A 16,474-nucleotide genomic window follows, 5' to 3' on the forward strand; every position below is an offset into this window, starting at 1 on the left:
CCTTCTTGCCTCATTTCTTTATTTCAGTGGGGTAATGTATTTGCCATATAATGATATCACTGTCAAGTAAAATACTTTCCTGGCCTTGTTTTTCGTATTTAAAATTTTTATTTTTTAATAATTTGTAAAAAGTTGTTCTTCAAAAATATGGTAGATCATTATCATCATTTACAACTTGCAATATCTATTGCAGACAGTACGTTTAGAAAATAAAATTCAGGTACTTACAAATCACGTTTTTATCAAAACTGTCAACTTTTTCTTCAATTGACCTGTAGGGTTTTGTTTTTTTGGAGACTGTAATTCTTAGTAGATTTATACTTGAGAATGACATAATACATTGAAGCAGCACAACTTTGATTTTTGTTAGCAGTTTTATGAACAATATCCGAAATCAATGCCGTTGGATTACTCTGCAATTTACTTTTATAAGAATTTAAAATTATGTGTTTTCCGCACAATTTAAGGCCTTTTCTCATTGCTCTTTTTTCAGAGAGGATATCAATAATTTGTGCACTATATCAGCTGAATCAGTATCAGACATGGAGTCAAAATAATGATATAACTCGTCATATGACCCAAATCTAGGAATACACTATACTCATGTTCCGTAAACATAAAAAAATTGCATTTATTAACTTTTAGAGAAAGAAAATGTACGTAAGAACAAAAGAGTGATCATATGAAAGGATCAAGGGTTTTCATAGAACTCAGAAGATATAAAATTATGTAAACATTTGATTACGAGACTACTATATGACTAATTAAACAGTGACTAATGCATGAGTAATGATTATAGTGTAGTATATAGATATGGCCCCATTGTGATTCGGCACTGATTCAGAGGATGTGACTAAACAGAATCATAACAAACTCACTCACAAAAACACAACATTTGTTCATTCTATAAGCTAATTGAATACCGTACAGATAAAATGTTTAATAAGAATTTAACTCTTGGTACAAACCTGGCATTATTTCAAATTAATCCTATTTTACTAAATTACATTAAAATCCTCGCTTGAATTATTCTATGATCATTGCTCCATAAATAAACAAGAATAAGCACATCATATATCTATTATATTGTCATTATATGCAGTAATATATTACCTGAAGATTCAAATCATGTAATCCTTCATGATCAACTTTTAACACTCGTCCAATCTCTCCTTCAGATATCTCCTCATACGTTTTACAACGAACCATCATACCAGGTACAACATTATCATGAACATAAACAGCATATTCATCATTCGTTAGAAAATCTGCCCGCTTATTGTAATGAGATGGAGAACTGGTCTGAAACAGAATTATCAATATCAGCAAACATATTTACCTTTGGCAATTAAAAAATATTCTTGAATTACTATGAAAACATTATTGTATTAATTATAATAAAGTTGAAAACTACAGAATAAGTGTCTTAGAAGAGTTACATCTTACAACAATTTAAAAGCAAGTTTTACACCAGGTTTTTTTTTGGGGGGAGGGTAAAAAACGTTTTATGTTATCATCACCTGGAAAAAAATTAAAAATATTTAAAAAAAACAAAAATACATGATTAACTAACATAAAAATTAAAAAAAATACTTAAATAAATTTAAAAAAAAAACTAATATGTTAAAAAAAAAACTCCCATGTTAATCTTTATCATTTTTGCATTATTCTTGTGAGTTTCAATTAATACATTTTATTAATTATAACCAAATTTTTATTAATAAAGAAAACCTGAAGGAGGAATGGTAAATTATATACAAAGGTGGTTTGAAAAATAGTGATTTTTTTTTACAAAAATTCAATTTATTTTTTTTTGAAAATAATCTGCTTTTAGTTCGATAAACTTACTGCAGAAATTTTCTAACTTTCTTATATGTTTCAAAAAGTAAAATTTGTTGAACTCTCCAAAATAGTCATTCATTTCAGCAATAACTTGCTCATTTGATGAAACTCTTTCTAACAAGCCACTTCTTTAGGCTTGGAAACAAAAATTACAAGAGGCTAAACTAAATTTGGAGAATAAGTTGGATGAGGGAATAGTTCATAATGCAATTTTGCTAATGTAGTAAGTGAAATCACAGATGAATGAACTGGCACATTGTTGTGATGAACAAGCACTTTTTTCTTGCTAAATGAAACCACTTTTTCTTCAGTACCACATTAAATTTCTGTAATTATGAGGCATGACACTCTCCTGTGATGTTTTCCCTTCTGTAAGTAATCGATCAATATTATACCATGTGTACCCCAGAAAACAATGGTAATGACCTTAGCAGCTGATGGAATCAGTATAATCTAAGGTGCCACATGCCACTGAAGCCGAGTTTGGCAACAACGTATATAAACTTCTGTAATTTCAAATCGAACCATATTTTATAATAAAATGTTTTTAAAAGTTTATTTTAAAACATTTTCAGTTATCTTTGTGCCCAATCATTTTCTTAATAAACAAAAGAAATCTCATATTGTGATCTTTAGATTCCTTTCAATTTCACTTAACTTCTAATTTCACTGACAACTAATATTACCTCTTCTGTATAAGAAGTGTTCATATCATCAGAAATAGAATCCTTATCCGAAAGGCCATCAAATGATGATATTGATCCAGAATCAGATAGACACTCATCTGGATGTTCCAATAACCTAGCGACAAGACGTTCTGCAGTTGGTGTTGTCTCTGATGCATCACCTAAATATGAAATTGAGTAAGTTAATAATACCTTCATATTTATAAAGAAAACATTCACTTATAAAATAATATGAATAAGAATCATCAATAATTTGTTACAAGTAAAATTATACAACTTCCAATATATTTCATTATTACTTATACTATATATATAATTTCAACAAACTGTTACACTAAAAATAAATACCTAAAATTTTAATGGCAGCTTCAACTGTACGTCGAGCAAAACCCATTTCTGTTAACTGAGCGACTAGAGGTGTAGTAGGAGAAGGCAAGTTACAACTTCGTTTTGATTTTGCATTACGGTTGTTGGTATTATCACTAACTGATTGAATTGGGTGCTCAGTAGCCTTTTGCTTTACTTGTGCAGCAAGATACTGGCTGACACTTATAGCAGCTTCCTGTAATTAAAAAATTGAAATGTACTTTAATATCAAAGTTTCAGTAACAAACTTTTAAATTTAAATCATCTATTAGACTTTTTACAGTGTATTACATCAAATTTATTGGAAGAATAATACGATTACGGGGTATAACATGAGTTTCACTCATATTAATAAAACTTTCATTTTATACTACAACTGACACCATTTCTGTAATGTTTGTTTAAATATGAAGTCTATCTGGAAAGTAACTTATGTTTTAAAATGTAGTATACCATAAGAAGGGGGGTTAAAAGTCATCTTACCATATCAGTGGAGTGGGACTCATATGCACCTTGCACTGGTAAAAAGAAGTCTGCATTGCTCTTATTTGCAATAATCATTTAAGATATGTACTGTTATTGAGAATCTCACAACCTACAATATAAATCCAGTAATATGATTGTATTTATTAGATCACTTAACAATGTTTGCAATAATCCAAGAACAAAAATAAATACTGTAATTATAAGAAAATATATGACGAGAACAGCGACAAGTTTAGAAATCAAATGAAACAAAACCTGAAAAGTGAAAGAAATGAGAATGTTGAAATAGGTGTATAAGTTTAACATAAAGATTCACAGAAAATAAATACAGTGGCATGGCTATGACAAGAGAATGGATGAAAACTATACGGTAATTGAGTGATGAAAAAAATGTAATTTTAAGAATTAAGAAAAAAGAAAAGAACAAAGAGAAATGGAAGGATTGTATAGAGAAGTACCTAAAGAATTAAAAGAATCGAGTAGTGAAAAAGTACATCATTCAGGACATAAAATTGTTAATTAATAATTAAAATTCAACATCAGTTTAGTTAAAAAAAAAACTGCAGAAAAAGGAAAATCAAGTTTTAAAATAAAAATGATAAGATTACTTAACGTCAACTCTAATCTACTAAATTTTTAGTCACAATAAACAATTACCTCAAGTTCACCTCTAGTATATTCAGATTTAAGAGGCGATGGTTGAACTGCATTAGCAATAAGTTGATGTAAAAGTAATGAATGAGTATCAGTTTCTAAATCATCACAATCATTAAGTGCTTCAAGAGACATATGTGGTGCCAGTGTTGGACGTCTCAAAACACGACGAAGTCTACTCTGATACTGTATTAATACACAACAAGCTTTTATTCCAGCTAATAACTGTTGTTGGTTTCTTAATAATGGCACATTTATTGTACCTAAAAAAAAAGTAAAATAATGGCAAAGTAAAATAAATGGTTTATTACACAATATAATAATATCACTATATATCAAACATAAAGCTAATAACTGAACAAAATGATAAATAGTTTATACAATTAATGAAATCATTATTGGTACTCAATTTGAAAATGAAACTGAGATATACATTATAATTAAGTAAACTGTCAAAGCCACACAATCCCATATTATGGTTGCAAACTCTAAATTAAAATTTGTTTTAATTATATGAAAATAATCAGATATCCCATTTTTTCTTTCATTAGATTGCTAACTTTTATTCTTCTATGCGGAATACAACTTTTATTCCTTTTTTGTTTGTTACAAAAAATAATACAGAAAATCAGTGGAATAACGTAACGACTTGAGATTTTTGGAGAAACAGATCCAGGATGGTAGAAATATACAATTATACCCACGGGACATTTTGTGCAGCTCCAGACAGGAAATAGAGCTCATGAACAGTCAGTCCCATAAGCAGAATTGCCACATCACTTATTCCCAATAAAGAATGTTAATGTCATTAGAAATTGTCAGCATGTGGTGTTTCACAGAAGAATCCAACAAAGCAGCCAACATAATTCTCAGCGAACTTACCCATTCAAGGAAAATGGGTTAAGAGATTAGGAAAGAAGGAGGGTAGTGGAATGAATTAATCAATCTACAACAAACAATCTCCCTCTGATCATAATATATAAAAAAAAAAATGAAAAACATTGTATCATGACATCATCATGCCACTGTCATTTTGGCCACTATCATAATTTCTAAATCTCTTCTGAATGAATAGATGTTTATCATATCTGTTTTGATTTTAAAACTTACCAACAAAAAACAACATAAAAAATGAGCTGTCAACATTTTTCTAGTTTCACTACTTTTTCATTACTTTCAAATATATTGTAAAAATAGATTATATTCATGAGATATTAAGAGAAAGTTAATGTTTTGAAACCAAAGCCCAACTGAATAAATATGCACACATCCAAGTGAATAAAATATACACATCACAGAAGCCTGAGTATACCTTTCAGATATGTTATCTAATTCTGTATTAAAATACAATCAGAATGTCCTTAATATTCAGCTCTGTAGAACTGTTTACTAGTCAATTTTACAAAAATTATATAGTTTAAACCATCTAACACTAATTCTATAAAAAAAAACTGAAATAACAAAACTAGTACAAACAAAAATAATAAAGGCATTTTATTAGATGACAATTAAATTATTTAATCCATTGTATATCAACCTTTAATTGTATGATGCAACCTTAAGTATAAAACAATGACAGCTAGAAATGAACTTATTGTCATTTTTAAAGGATTCACTAACAATACCATCTTTATAATGTTCTACTACGCAGTGGATACTAGATTTGTTCATATTGGTGTAAAGATAAGATGACCTCAATAATAATAATTTTGACATCTATGATGCTGGAACACAGGTTTCAAAGCAATATGTCTTTATAATATACATTTTATCAAAATCATATGACATCTAAACAAGAATTTTAAAAGACATGATTGTAAAACATAAAAATAAATTAATGAAACTTTTTTGTTATACCATAAATTTATTTGTACTTGTCATAATAGATAAATATTCATGTATATTAAAATAAATTTATTTTATGCATTTTCAAATAAGATATAGATTTTCTTCTGAACAGAAGAAAATCTAGATTGTTTAATGTTTATAAAATTTCTTTTGATTAGCTCCAAAATCCCTAGGTATCTATAGCACTCTTAAGTACAATAATCTAGGTTTCAAAGTTTAAAAGATTTGTAGATTTAGTAACATTGTTAACATTGTTAGTAACAATTGTTACATTAAATTTTCTAAAACTTTTAATGTATTAGGGTTCTGATAGTAAATAATTTATAACACTAATATTCACATAAGAAAAGAAAATAACAAGCCCAGAGGAAGCAGTGAAGAAAATACATTATAATATACAGTTAATGAATGAGAAACAACATTAATTGATAATTCAGAATCATCAAGGTTTAAAAAGACTTTGATGTATTGCCTAAAAACATGGTGTTGACTTGAATATATTTTGTTTTATTTTTACAGCATTATATTATTTTTTTAGGTACCTAGAAAGACTACATTTTTTAAAACAGTTTTAATAGAAATACAAATATACAAAGACAATCAATTTCACAATACCTGGTACAGTTTTAAAAGAATGGCTGACAGTAGTTAAAGAAAGAAGCGTAGCCCATGTATCCAATAGAGGTTCAGTTAGTGGCATTTTATCAAGAGAAAATGGTGTAGTAGGAATCGGTTGTACATAATGTAATGGAAGTTTAGTTGTTGTCTCAACTCCTCCAAACTGAACGACCAATTTTCCATGCTGACTGATTCTACAAACAGTACCTAAAAACAAATTTATCATATCTCATTTTATATTTTTAACTACCACATTAGGTAACAAATCTATATATGTGTAAAAAATACTCAATTATGAATTAAGAATCCTGAGAAATGCTAAGAATGAGGAAGGAATATAAATTAAAAAGCATATTATTGCAGTATAGACGACAATAATAATTTATGCCCAAAAAAGAACAACATTCACTTCTCTATTCTAAACAGATGATTAATGTTTGTAAATGAATGTAATGAAAGTGGAAACATCCCAGCGATTGTGGCTAAATGTGAAGATTGCTTCCATAGTGATATTTCTAAGTTATCAATGGAAAAGAACTGTATGAGAACACATAATCAAATCTCTCTTTTGTTTTTACATATTTATTCTAACACATGTTCTCTTATTTTTTCCTTTTTCCTGTTTAGCCTCTGGGAATTACCGTTCAGATATTACTTCAGAGGATGAATGAGGATATGTATGAGTGTAAATGAAGTGTAGTCTTATACAGTCTCAGTTCGACCATTCCTGAGATGTGTGGTTAATTGAAACCCAACCACCAAAGAACACCAGTATCCATGATCTAGTATTCAAATCTGTATAAAATTAACTGCCTTTACTAGGACTTGAACGCTGGATCTCTCGACTTCCAAATCAGCTGATTTGGGAAGACGCATTTACCACTAGACCAACCTGGTAAGTTACATTCTCTTTTCTAGTCCATTTCATATTACTACAATGTATAAACTGCAATCCTGTACCCCTCCTTCTTAACATGCTAGGTGCTATTCTGGTCCCCAAGAGCTGGAAGCAACAATGTTAAATGCAGTGGCAAGATCTCCTGACTTCACTTGGCTGCATTTCCTCTCTCTAGTGAGAAGAACAGCACTATCGTATCAGTGTAGCTCCAGTCTCCAGCACCCAGAATAAAATCATTATTAATGGTGCCATCTGTTGGATCATGATTCACTAAAAAGTGCATCCAAATAATTGCATATGTTTGGAAAATGTTATGTTTGTGTCGTTCCTAATCCTTGAGTTGGGACACAATAAAAGCTGTTCAATTTTTACTCACATGGAGGACCGGTGCTGTATTGTTGAGGAGTAGTTAATTTCTTAAGTGTGTTGTGATGAAATTCAATTTTTATGACTGCTAGCATTCTACTTCAATTTGTGTACCAATTTTTTAATTTTATTGGGTTTTATTTTAATAAAACTTTTTTTTGTAGTTACAATTATGAAAAAAAAATACAATGAAATATTTGTTAATGCAGGAACAAAACGAAAAATGCAGTATAAATGAAAACTAGTTTTATATCACAATAAAATTATTGTAAAAGCTAACAATACTGTATGTAATCATCCTAAAATAAAAATAATATATAACAGATATAAAATAACAGAAAAATAAAAAATAAACAATAAGCTATAGAAAAAAATACTTGAGCTTTTCAGAGTTTTTTTTTTATTAAAGAAAGATATGAAATTATTATTTTACTCCAGAAATCAGATTAGCATCAATTAATAATGAAGAAAAATAGTTACTATAACACTCACACAATATAATCCTAAAAAACACAATAAGCAATGAGTAACAAACATTTTTTTTTTTTGGCTAAAATTGTTGAATGACATGAATTAAAATACTCCAAACAATATCCCGGTTTTCCAGCAAACATTTTTAAGATTGAGAAATAACTTTACATGCTTTTCTACCTGCTTCTTTGCTAGTCATTGTTTCCTTTACATTTTGGTAGCAACCTCTGCACATTTTTTTTCTTTTGCCCCAGACCTTCTTGGCTTGACCAATGTGTGGTGAAGTCTCTTGCCTGGTGCTCTTGCCAGCGGGAAGAAGAACGATTAATCAGCCAAGCAACCAGTAATCAAAATAATTTATACATAATTGCCTGAGATAAAAATAAACAGGCAGGCATATTCTTAGAAAATTAAATAAATATTCTTAGAATGAATGAATAAAATGATCCAAACATGGGCAGGAGGACCGCACTTTACTAATAATTCATTACCATAGTGTTGCTCATAACCCTGAAGACCAGAATGTATACATTAAAAAGTAAAAATGAAAAAATAATAGTATGCTATAATTTAATAAAATGATGTTAAAAATCAAAATATATCTGCCACACTGGAAGAAGTTAGACTATTTCTAGATCGCACTAGACAGAAGATGAAGTTGAAATGTCCTTGTTATGTACTAGTGGCTATACCAGTATAAATTCGTCTCTATTGTGTTAACTAAGTCATTTTCCAAAGACAAACAAGTGTTTATTATTGAGACTTATTGCGCGTTGTTACCACATATATGCCTAATTTAATATTGGCGAACGACAATGATAGCAGCTCAGATGTTAGCTGGAGCACAATATACGTACGTGATGGTACAAGTGTCACTCCCGCCATGCAGTTCTCTCACCACAGGGACGCTGTGCCCCCACCACTCTCAGGTGGAGGCATGAATTTTTAATTCATCATCAACCACTACCTGGAGAAGGCCAAGAAGAAGAAGATGAGAGAAGACAGAAGAAGTTCCCTGGCCATCTCAACGTGGGACCTTCTGACAAATGCCAACATTCCCACCGGAGCAGCAGACCTGCCGACGGAGCCACTGGACGCGGACGCTACCTTTCCAGTCCAGCTTGCCGGGCTTTAATCGCCCTGGCTGGTGGACTCACCAGCAGAAGCCAGCCCAGCATGGGATCGCTCAGGGAAAATCGCCTTGGCTGCACCAATGAAAGACGACCGACGCCGACCTGTCACTGCAGGGCTCTGGGGGTCACTACTGCCATGCTGTATAGAGGACCCAACTGCCACTGAGGGGAAGCCCGATCTGATTTCAATAAATAAGCAGCAACTCCCTGACTTTGCCAGAGACCAGCTTCTGGACCCAAAAGCTCTTCTCAGAGCTAACACAAAGAACACCCTTTTCAGGGCTACTACAAGGTTATTAAGTGCCACATGCTGTCAAAGCCATTCGGCGATAGCATATAGATCATACGAACAGTGAAAGACAAGTTTCAGATAAAATTTCTAAATTCCTCAGTTTCTAATAAGTTAAAAATATTGCATTTGATAAACAAATTTTGTGAGTCTGGGAGTGTACATGATCAGAAAAGCACAGGACAGTGGAAGTTCTGGAGGATGTAAAAGAATGTTTGACTCGTTCATCCAGAAAATTGCTCAGAAAGTTATCTTCACAGGCTGGGCTTTTACTATCTACAGCTTTCAGGACTATTAAAAAATTACAACTGCATGCTTATCGCATTGGTATCGTTCAAGATCGCAAGAAGTAGACCGCGGCAAACATTTACAGCATTGTCATTGCCTTCATTCACTTGTTGATGATAACGATATTGAAATTTTGTAGTGTGTTTATTTCAGCGACAAGGCATGTTTTTACTTGAATGGCTACATTAACACCCAAAACTGTCGAACATGAAGTGTTGAAGATTCTCAAATGTTTCTTGAACAACCATTACATGCAAGTAAAATTGGTGTTTGGAGTGTAATCTCCTGGCGTCATGTAATAAGGGCCTTTATTTTTTACAAATCTGTAGCTGGTGTGGTTTATCGTAACCTAATCGAACAGTTTATTGCCATGTTAGATTTTGACGAACAAGAATGTTGGTTCCAGAAGGATAATAAACATATCATACTGCTAATGAACCGTTAGATATGTTATGGGAATTTTTTGGCTACCATTTGATATCAAAAGGGTTGTGGCCTCGAAAATCTCCAAATCTTACCCAGCAGACTTTTTTCTTTGGGATATTTGAAAACTGTAGTTTTTAAAAATAATCCTCATATACTTGATGAATTGAAGGCTAACATTAAAGTGAGATTTCAAATGAGTAAACATTATGAAAAATGGCTGCATATGTTATGGAACATGTACAAACCTGCATCGGGATCACAGGAAATTATTTTGAACATCTATTGTAAAGTTATTAAAGGTAATTTGAAGATTGTTGTATAAGTATTTTATTAACATTAATATTTTTGTAATAAATTCACATCCTCAAACAAAGGGTCGAGTCCTTTTTGAAACACCTGTTATAACATAATACTATTCCTATCAGAAAGGATCATATTATGCTTCAGTTTCTGTTTTTAACACTATTTGATGATCTAAAAGTATTCCAGATCCATTTAAAAATTTCTATTTTACAGAGATGGAAGTTTTTACTCAGTAGGACGAGTTATAAATAACAAACAACAACTTGAATTTTCTCATAAATGTTTATATCATACACTTTAAATACATGCTAAAATATTTAGCAACTGAGATTATTTCATCTAAACCAACTTTATTTATCTTCACACGGTCAGTTTATTGTAATGGTAAGTTTGTTGTATATAAACATACAGCCTATTGAAAAAACTTTTTTATTCATACTGAATTTTTCAGTATTTGCAAATTTAGTATTTATGTTTGTATTAGTTAATACAGTAGATTCCTAACAGGCATTACATTACCAATTAAACTTTTTTTCTTATCTGTTAACACTATTCCAGATCACTTCAAATTGGACCATAACAAAGTAGCATCAGCTTTTGCAATTTCTATGAATGAATTTCTCTTACTTTTTGTTTCAGAATTAAGTAAAGATACGCCACCACATAAAAGTAAGTTTGTATAAGATTAAAAATTCTACAAACAGAATGGACTCTCTATATAAAACAATGGCTCAATCAATAAAAAAGGTAGAGACTTCTGCTTAATTGTGACAGGAATCGGTCAGGATAGATCATTAATAAAATGAGCATAATAAATAATAAGTAATAAAATTATTGTGTTCATCTATCATATAAATTAAGTGCTAAGGACATTAGTAAAAAAATTCTAACATTACACTGTTACTAAGCTGACAGAAAACTACATCCATCATCATTGTCATCTGGTGTTCTGACTGGTTCCTTATGCCACCATTATTTCCATCCATTTCTGTCCATCATTCCTGTGCTTAAAATTTAAAAGATTAAATGTAGATATAGTATGAATTAGCAAGGTTCAGTGAGAAGAGGAAAACGACTTTTGGTCAGGTGATAAGAATAATTAACTCGGCATCAAATAAAGGGCAGGGAGGAGTAGGTTTCATAGTGAACAAGAAGATAGGGAAGAGAGTATTTCAAAAAGCTTAGCAATAATATCAATGTAATAAGGATAAAATCAAAATCTAAGCCGACAATGATTGTTAACATCTATATGCCTATAAGTGCCCATGATGATGACGATGATGATGATGATGATGAGGTAGGGTGTGTATATGAAGAAATTGACAAAGCAATTAAACACATAAAAGGGGGTGAAAATTTAATAATTTTGGAGACTGGAATGCAAGAATTGAAAAGGCAAGGAAGGAAATATTGTGGGTGAATATGGGCTGGGCAAAAGAAATGAAAGAGGGTTTTATTGAGTTTTACATGAAGTACAAATTAGTAGTTGCCAACAGCCAGTTTAAAAATCAGGGAAAAGCCAGGTAATACTGCAAGGAATCAGATTGATTATCATGGTTAAACAAAAATTTAGAAATATCAACTAGTTCACTGCAAAACACATCCAGTAGCAGACACTGACAGCGACCATAATTTAGTGATAATGAAATGTAGATTAGGGTTTAAAAACCTGAAGAAAAGGTGTCAGATGAATCAGTGGAATTTAGAGAAGCTTAAGGAAGAGGAGGTAAAAAAGATTTTTGAGGAGGACATCATCACAAGAGATCTAAGAAAAAAAGAAAAGGTAGAAAATATAGAAGAAGAATGGGAGAATGTTAAAAAGGAGATTTTTAATCGGCAGAAGCAAACTTAGGCAGAACATAGAGAACTGGTAGAAAACCTTAGATATCAGAGGATATATTGCAACTGATGAATTAATGTAGAACATATAAGAATGCTAGTGATGAAGAAGATAAAGGAACTATCGGCAATTAAGAAATACTATAAACAGGAAGTGTAAATTAGCAAAAGAAGAGTGGATTAAAGAAAAGTGTTCAGGAGTGAAGTGGTAAAATAGACAGAGCATACAGTAAAGTTAAGGAGAATTTTGTATACACAAGTTAAAATCTAATAATGTGTTGAATATAGATGGTAAACTGAGATCTGAATTTAAGAGAGCATTAAAAGATTTGAAGAGCAGAAAGACTCCTGGGATAGACAAGATACCAGCAGAATTACTGCGCAGTGCAGGTGAGGAAGCAATAGATAGATTATGTAAACTGGTATGTAATGTTTACGAAAAAGGGAAAGTTCTGTCTGACTTCAAAAAGAGTGTTATTGTCATGATACTAAAGACAGCAGGAGCAGATAATTGTGAAGAATACAGAACAATTAGTTAATTTAACTACTCACGCATTAAAAACCTTAACTAGAATTCTGTACTGAAGAATTGAGAGGAGAGTGGAAGAAGTGTTAGGAGAAAACCAATTTGGTTTCAGAAAAAGTATAGGGACGAGAGAAGCAATTTTAGCGCTCAGATTAATAGTACAAGGAAGATTAAAAAAAGCAAAACCAACATAAATGGCATTTACAGGCTTAGAAAAGGCATTTATTAACTTAAGACTGGAATAAAATGTTTAGAATTTTTTAAAAATTAGGGTTCAAGTATAGAAATAGAAGAACAATTGCAAATATTTACAGGAATCAAACAACAGTAATAATCAAAGTGTAAAAAAAAAAAACCGTAATAAAAAGGGGAGTTTGGCAAGGATGTGCCCTATCCCTGTTACTTTTTAATCTTTACATAGAACTAGCAGTTAGAGATGTTAAAGAACAATTTTGATCTGGAGTAACAGTGCAAGATGAAAAGATAAAGATGCTATAATTTGTTGATAAAGTAATTCAAGCTGAGAGTAAAAAAGATTTAGAAGAAACAATGAATGGCATGAAGCAAGAATTACTGCATGAAAATAAACAAGAACAAAACAAAAGCAATGAAATTTAGTAGAAATAATGTAGATGAACTACTAAATATAAAAATAGGAAGAGAAAAGATTATGGAGGTAGAAGAATTATGTTATTTGGGAAGAAGAATTACTAAAGATGGGCGAAGCAGGATTGATATAAAATGCCCAATAGCACAGGAAAAAAGCTTTCAGTCAGAAATATAATTTGCTTACAACAAAAATACGTTAAACGTCAGGAAAACATTTTTGAAAGTATATGTTTGGAGTGCAGCTTTATATGGAAGTGAAACTTGCGACGATTGGAGTACCTGAGAAGAAACGATTAGGTTTTGAAATGTGGTGCTATAGGAGAATGTTAAAAATCAAATGGGAAGATAAAGTGACAAATAAAGACGTGTTGTAGCAAAGTGATGAAGAAAGAAGCAAAATAATTGGAAAAATATAGTTAAAAGAAGAGACAGACTTATATGTTACATCTTAAGGCATCCTGGAGTAGTTGCTTTAATATTGGAGGGACAGGTAGAAGGGAAAAATTGTGCAGGCAGGCAATGTTTGGAATATGTAAAACAAATTGTTAGGGATACAGGACATAGGGGGTATATAGACATGAAACGACTGGCACTAGATAGGGAATCTTGGAGAGCTGCATCAAACCAGTCAAATGACTGAAGATAAAAAAAAAACACAACAAACACACACACAACTAAATACATAGATCCTTGTGAATTTTCTATGTGATATTTACTCATTTTAGACTATCAGTAATGTTATCAGTGAGGACCACTGCAGTACAGTGGTCTTCACAGCACTGTATCACAGTTCTACCCTGTGCCAGGATAAATTCTGAGTTTTTCAAATGTTTAACTTTTGATTTAAAAGTAAAGAATATTAAGCATGAAAATGAGATTTAAACAAGGATGGAGAAAATCACCTATATTTATAATTAAAACAAAGAAATTTTATGTCAAATAGGAGAGTAGAAAAATTTTTCACAGAATCTTGTATATAAATAAATAGGCTGGTAAACCATATATTGTTACTTAATTTGGTAACAGAAGGATATGCATATGATTAAAACTGCAAATGAGGACAAAGAGATATATGAGATAACCAAGGATGTAAAATACAGTAATGAACAATGCAGCATGTACACTACTGCATTGTTATAAAAATTATAATATAAAGCAATGGAGATAATTTAAAGCAAATTACGTATGAATAAAAAAAGTGACAATAAGAAAAAAAGTGAATAATAAAAAAAATAAACTTCACTGTAAAGAATTATTTTACTTACTTTATTACTACAGTTTTTTTTTAAAATCATCTTATGTAAATACTTTTCAGTAAAATGAACAAAAATGTTAATAAAAACAAGATATCTTTGATATCTATGGTATAAAAAAATTCATATTTAATAAACAGAAAAAATGAATATTTGCTACTGAAATATAATTTACAAAAATTGAATAAAATAAATAATACACAAAATAATAGTAATAATAATCTAAACATTAAATAAACAAACAAATTCTCTGACTGAACTCTGCACTAAAAAATTTCACTGATCTATAATAACAAATTAATAACTTTAATTATAATTAAATAGTAATTTAAAAAAAAAAGAGAAAAAACCTGTATCTGAAGATTTAAGAATGGGTGTGTAAGTAAATCACTTGCAACAGCAAGTTTATTAGCAAGAAGTGTGTTGAACTGTGTATTCCAATCTGATAAAATATGTAATGTTCTAAGTAAAGAAATACATTCTTCAACAACTGTACTGGTATGTGATGCTGTTAAAGGTGCATAAACTTTTCCTTCTGTAATCATGGATAGGAAAAACCAACAATAATTAGTTAAATTAGCTTTCCATATTTTTTTAAACATTTCTTTTCATTTTACACAAAAAGAAATTGTTAAATTTACAATCAAACAGGAAAGTTATTTTACTTAAGGATCGTTACATTAGAAATTTTAAAATGTAAGTTCTTATGCCATTAATGGTAATGTATGTCAAAAGTCATGATGTGTCCAGGAGGATGTAGAACAAGAGATGGTTATTGTAATGTATCAAGAAAATATTTGTACAACTGTTAAACAAGAAAGAAAAAACTGTAGAAATATATTAAAAATATGATTTATTTTATGATTCATCTCATTTCAAATAACTTTATTTCTGCTTCTATCAAATATACAATGACTTTTGCATATGCAAGATGAATTTTAAGTTTTGAAAGAAAACTAGCTAGATGCCAGCTTTATGAAAAAGGGAAACAAGTTAAAGCAAAAAATTTTACCATCTCATGCGGTAGCTATGAAGAATATTGATGTTGCTCTATATTTGTTCTTTAGTGACGAAGCAACATTTCATATAAATAGTAGGGACTTAGTAAAATGTTCAGATATCAATCACACAAAAGCACGATTCATCTCAGTTAACAACACCAATTCAATTAAGTAATAGTTATGACCCTTTCATTTCTCAAAGTTATGATGGTGACTGATCATTCTTATTTGGATTTGCTGCAGAATTAGCTATTCCTGCAATTAAATAAAGAATCCAGTAATTACATTTTGTAATTACATGTGGTGGTAAAACCTCAGTAGCATGTATTCATATGCCTCTGATGTGCTGTATCAATTGAGACTGATATCACAATGAACCGTAACAAACAAAATTCTTCCACTTTGGATTGGGTGTAATGGATCCCCAAGTCTTGATGTTTTGCCATCGGCCCTCTATTTCACCAGTTCTTGTACTACACAACTTTTTTTTTCTGGGTGTGTCAGTTCAACATCTTGTTATTGCCGCCCACAGTTCTATATAATTTCATATTCATGGAATCAATACAATGAAG

At 30.7% G+C, this 16,474-nt stretch overlaps 1 protein-coding gene across 1 annotated transcript in view; it reads right to left on the reverse strand.

The window, feature by feature from the left end:
* The window catches only part of LOC142324659 (E3 ubiquitin-protein ligase HERC2-like), a 95,294-nt gene that overhangs the window by 46,047 nt on the left and 32,773 nt on the right, over positions 1 to 16,474 (reverse strand). Inside the window, 7 exon segments of the mRNA XM_075365530.1 lie at positions 1,114 to 1,302; positions 2,529 to 2,689; positions 2,877 to 3,090; positions 4,038 to 4,297; positions 6,498 to 6,728; positions 8,727 to 8,745; positions 15,252 to 15,436. Coding sequence (XP_075221645.1) covers positions 1,114 to 1,302; positions 2,529 to 2,689; positions 2,877 to 3,090; positions 4,038 to 4,297; positions 6,498 to 6,728; positions 8,727 to 8,745; positions 15,252 to 15,436 — 1,259 coding nt within the window.

This window comes from Lycorma delicatula, chromosome 5 (assembly GCF_047948215.1).
Source record: "Lycorma delicatula isolate Av1 chromosome 5, ASM4794821v1, whole genome shotgun sequence".
Taxonomy (NCBI): Eukaryota; Metazoa; Arthropoda; class Insecta; order Hemiptera; family Fulgoridae; genus Lycorma; species Lycorma delicatula.